Source organism: Gavialis gangeticus, unplaced genomic scaffold (assembly GCF_001723915.1).
Source record: "Gavialis gangeticus isolate Ggan-Ray unplaced genomic scaffold, GavGan_comp1, whole genome shotgun sequence".
Lineage (NCBI taxonomy): Eukaryota > Metazoa > Chordata > Crocodylia > Gavialidae > Gavialis > Gavialis gangeticus.
In genome coordinates, this window is record NW_017729032.1 from 139,179,994 (window position 1) to 139,189,656 (window position 9,663).

General features: G+C 43.6%; 1 protein-coding gene across 3 annotated transcripts in view; it reads left to right on the top strand.

Moving 5' to 3' along the window:
* ARHGEF7 (Rho guanine nucleotide exchange factor 7) overlaps positions 1-9,663 on the top strand; it is a 264,001-nt gene that overhangs the window by 114,182 nt on the left and 140,156 nt on the right. For all 3 annotated transcript variants that reach the window (XR_002098888.1, XM_019524331.1, XM_019524330.1), the window contains exon 5: positions 3,278-3,479. Coding sequence is in view for 2 of the 3 variants with exons in the window: in XM_019524331.1 (XP_019379876.1) it covers positions 3,278-3,479 (202 nt within the window). In the remaining variant the exon portion in view is untranslated. The remainder of the gene's footprint in view (positions 1-3,277; positions 3,480-9,663) is intronic.

Sequence of the window (9,663 nt, forward strand, 5' to 3'; positions counted from 1 at the left end):
TAACCACTGCAGCCTGAGTGCACTGGCTGGTGTAGGGGAAGAAGGAGGGGTTGGGGAAGAGCCGTTCCCAGGGCTGGAGCAGGGAGCAAAGCAGGGAGGAGCTGTCAGTGGGTGCGGGGCGGGGAAGCACAGCTCTTGCTGCTATGCCCCCCCCCCCCAAAATGGGCACATGCCCCTGGAACAGCAGCAGGAAGCACATGGCGCCAGGCCCTGCCTTCCTTCCCTGACTGTATTCACGCCCCTCCCCCCTGCTTCATCAGCCTGCTGCTGGGTTGCCTTGGCATTTGGGGGGAGGCAGGAGTGGCATGTGCCTGGATGTGGTGGGGGGGAACCTGGCACTGGCACCTCCTGCCCTATTCAGGGCCAGAGCTGGGAGCCCTGCACCCCAAGGCAGTGGGTCCAGCCCTGTGGACCCACATGGAGCAGCTGGGTGCAGTTCCTGCTGCAGGGAGTGGGGCCAGGCTCTCCCGCCTGGCCCCCGCCACCAGGGCTCACAGCTTCCAGTGCCCGGGGCAGGGCTGAAGCTGGAGCTGCCAGGGTGCAGCTTGGACCTCCCCCACCCAGGGTTGGAGCTGGGAGCCCTGCACCCCCAGGCAACCCTCCCCCAGTCCCCATACAGCTGCTGCCACCCTCCTGCTTCCCTGCTCTGTATGCAACAGCTGTTGCCACCCTCTTACGTCCGGTTGGAAACCTGTGCTTCAGGTAACCAGCACCACCCATTTTTCCATTCAAATCCCTGTTAACCATCATGAGTGGGAATGAGCCATTCCCCACTCATGATGGTTAACAGGGATTTGAATGGAAAAATGGGTATAAATCAGTAAAAACTGAATGACTTAAAAAAAACTGCAGGGAATTTATCAGTGAAAACAGGTAAAAACTGAGAATGTGGAACACTACTTATATGCTGCTTAGTACTAAATAAAATCTGGGATTTTTTTATTTTGTAGTGGTTTGCAGATTCATGATATCGTTAGATCATGGTGTACTGTGGTGTATGGGTTTTATCTGCACTTGTTTTGGATAGCCAGAATAAATCATCAGTAACTAGTTCCTCAAACATGATGTAGATAAAGCCTTTGTACCACATTGCACAATGTTTGAAAGTGAGTTGATGATACATTTAGGCCGAAAATGAAACTTTAATCTTACAAAACCCCCTCAATTACTTTTAGCTTTTTGGGAAATAAAGTTTTATAGAAATGTCTAGAAAACTACCTCCTGCCTCTGCGTGTACTTCCGGGGGAGCCATGGGGGGTGTGTACCCCCTGGATCTGTGTGTGGGGCAAGGGTATAGCCTCTGGGCAAGTTGCATAGCACCTTTGCTGTTAGATGCTTCAAAGGAAACAAGATGCAAATAAAATGGGAATGTGAACAGTCAGCACTGATTTTAATGCAAGATGCTTGGTTGAACATATAACAGACACAATAAGAATTACAAACATCTTCAGAAGGAAAAATGTTACTGCAACTGATTCTTAAACTAAAATCCAAGACCTACTGTATCCAAGCTGCTGAAGATACTGTTCCATTATACAGAAAAAATGACAGGGAGGATTGTTTTCCCCCCGTATCCTCAGACAGTGGAGGGAAAAAGAATCAAAGGAGAGATCCCAAGAATTTATCATCCTAAGCATCTAATGTTTGGCTGTTTACCATATTATATAATCTTCGTTACAGACTCCTAATGCAGTCAAACACACTATGGCTGTTCAAAAATACATTTGCAACTACTGCTCTTACATTTGGAGAAAATGTGTGTTATCAAAGGCTGTTTACAGACATTAAAAAAACAAAATAAAATCAAACCTACGCTTTACCAGAAGAAACAGTGCGTTAGTTCGATTTGGCTCTGCAGCATCTGTATAGATCAGGCACTTCAGTGGGCTTTTTGGCACTTTTGTCTAAAGCTAATTCAGTTGGCTATTAGTTAAAAGCAGACAAGCCCCACTAAAGCGCCTGATCTATAGAGGTGTTGGGTGAGCTGGATCCAGCTAATGTGATGCCTTGTCTGGGCATGCGATGGGCTCAGTGTGGGAATGTGCTGAGTTTAAAGTGCTGTTCTTTGTTTTTTTTTTTTAACACATGTAAGGAGCCAAAGTCTATTTTCATGAAACGTGTTTTTTTTTTCCTCCTACTTGGCAGGATTGCCATGATTTTCCTCAACTTAGTCACTGTCTAATCCAGCCTGCCCAGAGCAGAATTGTCTAATATGAACCATTTACAGAAGGAAGTTTGAACTGCAAGCTCTGACAAGGATCCAGCATTAGGTTTCTGGTTCCTTCTCCCCTGTCCCCCATCATCCCTGTCTCCCAAACCCAGAATCTGTCTTGGGGGAAAAAAACATTTACGTAAAGCTGGTTGTTTCTTCAGAAGTGCCTTTGGCAGCTACCATTTCTGCTATTTATAGAGAACTGAGGCTTTGGAGAACATAAATTTATTCTCATTTTAGCTGTATTGGCCCTTTCTGATTTACAGGAGTCTGGCTGGAATAAAGTGGGAGTGGCAGTGGGAGGAGGTGAGGGAAATGCAGCCTCTGCCCCCACCCCAATCCATTGCTCCTCAAGCTGCTGGCAGCGCAGCTGGCACAGGGATCACAGTGACAGCAGCAATGAGTCTCACTGGCCCACTCTGCCACTCTGGGTTTTGCCCTTTGGGCTGAGGAGGCAGCTCCTGCCTGTGCCAGTCCAGTTAGACTACAGCCCTGTGCCTGCTGTGAGTGCACAAATCTACAGGAACATGTGTCCCTACCATGCCTCCCTCAACATATCACCTGTGCCTCTCCCCTTGCCCCATAGGCTTACCTGTGGGGAACTGCGAGAGCTGTTCTCCATGCTGTGTGGCTGCCATGTGCATGTATGTGTGTGCGCATGCACATGGCACCCCCTGCCTGATTGCCCTCCTCCCACTCCCTCCACCCCCAAGCAGCCCTTTGCAGGCTGGAACTCTGCCAGCCTGCAAGGGGAAATGTATGGTTTCCCACATTTTTCTCCTTTAAAGGAGAATCCATTTTTAAAGTTGCTTGATTCACTTAAAGTTTGTTTGTGACCCTTTCATATATTCTTGCGACCTACTTCTTGGTCATGACCCATGGGTTGAGAAATGCTGGTCTAGGCTGGTGGACATAAATCATAGAAATATGATCAGATAAATCAGTTCTTGCGTTTTGGGGTGAACATTGATTTTATTTTATTAGAACTTGTAAAAACGTTGATTAATGTAACTTTTACTTCACTATGTCTAATTTTTGTCTTTTATTTATATTCTCACGTATTAGGACATGACAGATAACAGCAACCATCAACTGGTGGTGAGAGCAAAATTTAATTTTCAACAGACAAATGAAGATGAACTTTCATTTTCAAAAGGAGATATTATTCATGTTACAAGAGTAGAAGAAGGAGGCTGGTGGGAAGGGACTCACAGTGGCAAAACAGGATGGTTTCCAAGTAACTATGTACGAGAAATAAAGTCAAATGGTGAGTTTTTTTTTTTTGTAATTCTTTGCTTTCAAATGCAGATGGAAATAACTTGGTATACTTCCTAATGCTAATGAACTAAGGACTTGTCCTTGCCATATAAATCTGTAATGCTTATGAATGATTAATATACCTTTTTCAGATTAACTGCATTGAGTGCATCATTCAAGAAATTGAGAGAGAAAGGAGTGCATATGTAGACGATCACTATTTTGACATAAATACATTTAGTTACATCTCTTGCTTCTTCTGCCTAGAACTACAGATTACTGAACTTGGTGGTGTCTCAGGTTGATTTGTACTGCTTACTACTCAGATTTCCTGGAAAACTCTCTAGGCATTCTTCAACTTTTTAAGAAATTACTACTGCACCAACAGGCAGTTCATGAAATATCCTGTTCTCTTTCTTCTGTTTTTATTATTATTACTTAATACCTGGTCAGTTCTCTGAACATTTTGTTCTCTGCATATAATACAGAAATAAAGTGTTTTGAGTACACACACAGGTGGTTTTTACATGTGCTCTGGGAGTGGAGGTGTTTAATTAGTGTGGCTCTGAGAGCTACACTAATTAAAACGCCCTCAGTGTCTTGTGTATTAGTGTCCCCATGCTTCAAAATGGCAACAGGAGCACTTTAACTAAAGCTCATTCAATGAGCTTTACTTAAAGCACCCCTGCCGCCATTTTGAAGCGGGAGACGTACACGCACGCTGAGGAGGCTGTTGGAGCGTGCTTGTTAGCACACTCTAGCAGACTTGATTACAGCGTGTTGGAGCAGACTCGATTAATTACAGTATATCAGAGCAGCCTCCCTACACATCTGTAGGCACAGATAGTGCTTGTGATTGGCATCTTCTGACTAGGAACTGCTGTAGAACCTGAGATTAGAACGTAACAGTCAATTTCTTATTGTTGTTTTTCCTCCGTTTAGAAATGTCGTCTTAAGCGTATATGAAAAGTGATTGATGGAGAGCAAATGAACTAAAATAGTCGCACTCTAAATTATTTGTGGTAAGGTTTGGATTTGAGCTGTCCGGAGAACAATAAACCTTTTGAAGTTTTGTATATGTTTCTTTCCCATTGAAATAGATATTTCAAAAGTTTCTCTCCAACTGCTCTGCCCCCAAAAGTAGAATTCTTGAATTATGCATGTGTTTGAACTTTTTTTCCTTTGCCCCTCCACCTAATTGGAATGGTCAAGTTTTTGATTAGGGTGTCTTTTGTGACCAGTTCTCAGCATAAGCCTCAGAAATTTTCCTGTCACAACAATTCATCTTTACCGACTAGTTTGGCATCAACAAACATATCTAAGAAGAGAGATTAGTTGAAAATGCTCCAACTGCCTTTACCTTGGCTATTCTTTGCACTGAGAACTGTGCGCATTATCAGTTTGTACTGCTTTGAGGGATTCTGCAATGCATTTACTGAAGGTTGGATTTGATTAAGCACATCTCTTCAGTCTGTTTATAGCCTATGTTTATGACAAACTTGAGTAATACAAAATAAAGACATACTTTTATGCTTAATTCCTTACATTTGGGAAAAGTTTTAGAAAATACAAAAGGTGTACTAATTTGATGTTTGAGTTAAATTTAGCCATCAGAGTAGACTCCAATATCAGACAGTGTTTGGATCTGATCTTATAGCACTACTTGTGTGCAGTAGCAGTGGGATTTACTGCAAAAGAGGATAAGAGTTGGAAAAAAGTGTTGAAAAATATTGGATTATATGTAGGGGTCTACCCAACTGGAAGAAGTGGTTGGCCAGTTTAGCAGGCAGATTGTGGGGCTAGCCTCCATTTTCATGGGCTTACAGTGGACCTGCCCCTGCCACTGATTGGAAAGGGCTGTCTGTTATATGGTGCTATCCTTTGCTGATTTGTCTGAGCTGTCCGTTGTACGTCTCTGCTCCTTGTTGCTGATTAGTGGAGAGGGGTGGGGGCACATGACAGGGAGCCCTCTCAGCAAATCAGCGGTGAGGGGTAGGGGTGTCAGCCGTTTTGCCTGTTCGTCTTTGTGCTGGTAGCCCCCTTCATGCCATGCTGCGTGGAGAACTATTAGCTCCCACTAGGGAACCAGTATTTATTTTTAGTAATTTTTGGGGGCGGTGGGGAGGATTGGCTTTCTTTTCTGAGGAGATCACAGAAATTGTGAAATCGGGCAAAATCTGCACAATCGAGATTTGACTAGGTCCCTAATTATACGGGATTAAATTGTTGCCTTTTCTGAATGCCGGTTCAGTAGTGGATGAAAGTATAATTAGTGTATAAGTAAAACCAACCACCTCTGTGATGAAACATAGTTGAATACCTACAAAGAGAAATAGGACTGCCACCTGGACTTGTGGGCTTTTTAAATCTGTGGGTTTTTGTTTGAGACTTCTAATTTCACATAATTTAAAATTTAGAAATATTTCTCTATTTCCTTGGAAGTTTATCCAATCTTTTTTCCTTCAAAAATATTTGGAGGAGGAGACAGTAAATTCTTTGAAGTAGGAGAACCATCCTTTTTTTGGGTCCCACTGTATGATAGGAAATAAAAGATTTCTACTGTATAAAAGATAAACAGTATTTGATGGCATGCATGTCTATTGCATAAGGAAAAAAAAGTCTGAAAGATGATCTTGATACAAGGTACAGATCTTTCATTTCATGTATGCAGTGCCATGTCTAGTACAGTGAAAAGATTTATGGATTTTTATTTTAAGAGATGGCTAACTTGAGATGAGTAAGGAACTGTACTTGATGGTAATTCAGGTCTATGCCCTTGATTAAATTGATGTGCAGATGGATCATTAATCAATCATGTAGTCAATCGCTAAAAAATTTTCTCATTACTCTTCAAATAAAAAGCCTGTATTCTGATATCACGTGGGTTGATTACGTAGAGATGCATATAGCTTTGAAAAAGTGACATTTGCCATAACAGAGCAGTAAAGTATCAGGGCAGTCCCAAGAATTATCATAAATGTGTGTGTTTAATTACTCTTGAACCTAATTCAGCCCAATGCTGTGTAAGCTTTTTAGTTGGCTATATGGAATGCCATACAGTTGTAGAAATGGTTTTTCTTCCATATGCACACAGCAGCCCCCTGTGCTAAGCTACCAGAGCACATTCACATGCTTTTGGTGGTTCCTCATGGCTCCGGTACAGCCGCTGTGCACCGTTGGTGGTGGCATTAACTGCTCAAGGGACTCTACAGCTGGTTCTGCTCATGCATGGCTAAGTGGGGGAGGGCATGGATGGAGAGGGGGGTGGTGAAGGAGCTCTGCTGCTCATAAACTCCTGCTGGGCAGCCACAGAACAGGCAGGTGGGGCAGGAGCCAGCATGGGCTGGGCTGCAGCTGTGCTGGAAAGGTATAGGACAGGCAGGTGGGGTGGAAGTAGCAACAGGAGCAGGAACAAGCGCAGACTCAGCTGCAGCCCCACTGGGCAAGCATGTGGTGGAGACAGAGCTGTCAGCACCAGGCTTGGCTCCCCATCCCCTGGGGCTTCCCTTGTTGCCCACTGGTGGCAGCTGCTTTTCTGCTCTCTTGTAGTGTGCTGCGAGCCAGGCAGGCTTGAAGGAGTCTGATTTGGTTTTCATTTTATTAAGGTTACTGAACTAAATGTGAAATTTTTTTTTTATCTCCTGTCTTTCCACAGATCCCCAAAACAGTATTTGAAAAATACTATTGCTCAAATTCTGTTAACTGTAAAACTTCTTAGCTTCATAGAGGAGCATGTGTACACTTTATGAAACCACAAACTGTACTGTATGAATGTACTCTGAAATAAGAATTTGTACTACTGATACCTTGAACTTGAGGTAACTGATTAACTGGGTAACTGTTTTCTTCATGCGAAACAAAACAAGCAAAGTATCTCTGAAAGTACCTTCTGCAAGAAGTGTCTTTTGACGAAATTGGTATTAGGAGCAGCTTAACTATCCTGCTTATATGAGGTGTGGGAAGCATCATTCTCTCCTACCTGTCAATGAAATATTTTCCCCAATTCTCTAAGTGTGTCTGTCTTGTATGGAATTCTGTCAGCCTACGTGGAAGCTCTCTGCATGGGGTGTTTTACAACTTGTTGCTGACAATAGTCACTACAAATTAATAAAGGAATGGAGGAAAACAAAAAGAAAACCACTCAACTATACTTTCAGAAATACGTTCTAATTTTCTGTTGTCTAGCTACCAGCTTTTACTTGCATGGCTTGCTTTCTTTTATTGACCTCATTTTGTACTGTTTCTGCTGCTTGGTTGCTTGTTCTGTAAATCAAAAACTGAGCTATGGATATTGCATTTTATTTTGAGCAGTTTGCATAGACTACAATAATGGAGTAGTGCCATGAGTTTTATTAACTTGCTTTTTAAACACTGCTGACAAGAACTGAATAGATTCTTTAACTTTTGCTGTTGATCATAATTCCATAATATTTCTTTATTTTTACCACCTAATGTCTAACCACCTATGAAGATTTCCTTTAAGATCTCTGTCTTAATGAATAACCATAGATTATGGTTGGTGCTTTACAACCATACAGAAAGTAGGAATTTAAATGAAGTTTGAGCACAAACAGAACAGTTAAGACTTACAGTTTGGTAAAAGTATGAATCTGAGATGGTGCAAAAGTCTTGGAGGAGGAGGCATGGTTGAAATGTTTTGAAGTGTTTTTGAAGAGGGTTTTGGAGAACAGCGAGCTGCTTTAGGTTAATTTTCATGTGCCAAGCTAAGCTAAAAACACACAGAAGAACCATGGAAAATAGAGAACCAGCAAGTAAATTTAAGACAACCAATAGAAATATTTGTCTTGTTTAAAAACAAAGAAACAGCCAAAACACTTGGAGAGTTAGGTATGGGTCAGAGCAGTGTCATGGGCTAGGGACATAAGTTACACACAAATATAAGTTCATTGCACATAAACCAGTTTCAAAATGGCTGAAACTGGTTTAAGATAAACCTGGGCATGTTGCTGGGCTGAGCTGTCACAGAGCTGCAGCTGGCTGGGAAGGGCCCTGCCCCTGTGGCCCAGCCGGGACCAGCCCTGCCAGACCCTACCCAGTCAGCTGCAGCTCCCTGACAGGCCCACCTGGCCTGGGCATGCGGAGCTGGGAACAATTTAGCTGCACAGCTCCCACAACTCCAGCCCGAGCTGCAGCCTGCTGGGAAGGGCCCAGCTCCCGTGGCCCAGCTTAGGCTGGCCCCTCCATGTCCGCCCTCAGTAGTGCCCACATGTTGGCCTGACCCGGCTCAGCCCCACAACCCCAGCCTCAGCCCTGGGTGGATGGCATGGCCATGTTGGCTGGCTCTGGCCAGGTGCCCTGCCACATGAACAGTAGAGAAAGCCAGGCAGACCCTGGCTGGGGTCCCCATGCCTGTGAGGGGAGACAGGAGAGTTTAATTCCCCTCCCTGCCTCCCTTTGCCCAAGACACTGCCTGGGCCCATGTCTGGCCTTGGGGACAAGCCTGGTAAGGGCTGCTTCCCCCCTCCTCCTCCAGGCACACCCTGGCTGGGGTCCTTACAGGCCATGTTGGGGGTTTAAACCCCTCCCCAATCATACTTAACAGCCTGTCAGTGCCTGACCACACCCCACCAAGTCAGCTTCCCTCTAGCCTTGCAGCTGCTGAGGAGGTGAAGGGAGGGCTTGCTGCAGTGCCTACTGGCTTCTAGCCTGAGCCACTGCAGGCATGTGCCTGCATTTCTGGAATGAAAAATGAATGTCTGTTCAGTTGAAAAGCAGCTCAGCCTATGCAGGTTAGACTAACCTACAAAGATTGAATCAGTTCAGGTTTGGGCTTTTTGAATATCTGTCCCTAGCCTCAGAGGCAGATGTTTGTAAATGACTAAGTAAGATATTTCTTTCTTTTTTTGTTTTCATGAACGTCATTTCAGATGGCTTGAAACATTTCACATGTGTTTTATAAAAAGTTGTTAAAATGGCTATTTCCAGTTGTTATTCAGGGTGAGCATTTCTTCTTAGTATACTGAGCTCTAAAAAGGAATTAGGAAAACTGGTGTACATTTGTCGTGGACTCAAAGAAAATTTCTTTGGTTGGGTCCTAGGAAGTAGATCACACAATATGGTAACTGCAGATATAATATCTCTCGAGTTTTTGAAGCAAGATTGGATTTAAGGAATTTAATTCTTGATTTTTTTTTTTTTTTTTCCTAAATCAATGTCTATGCATCATATCGGAA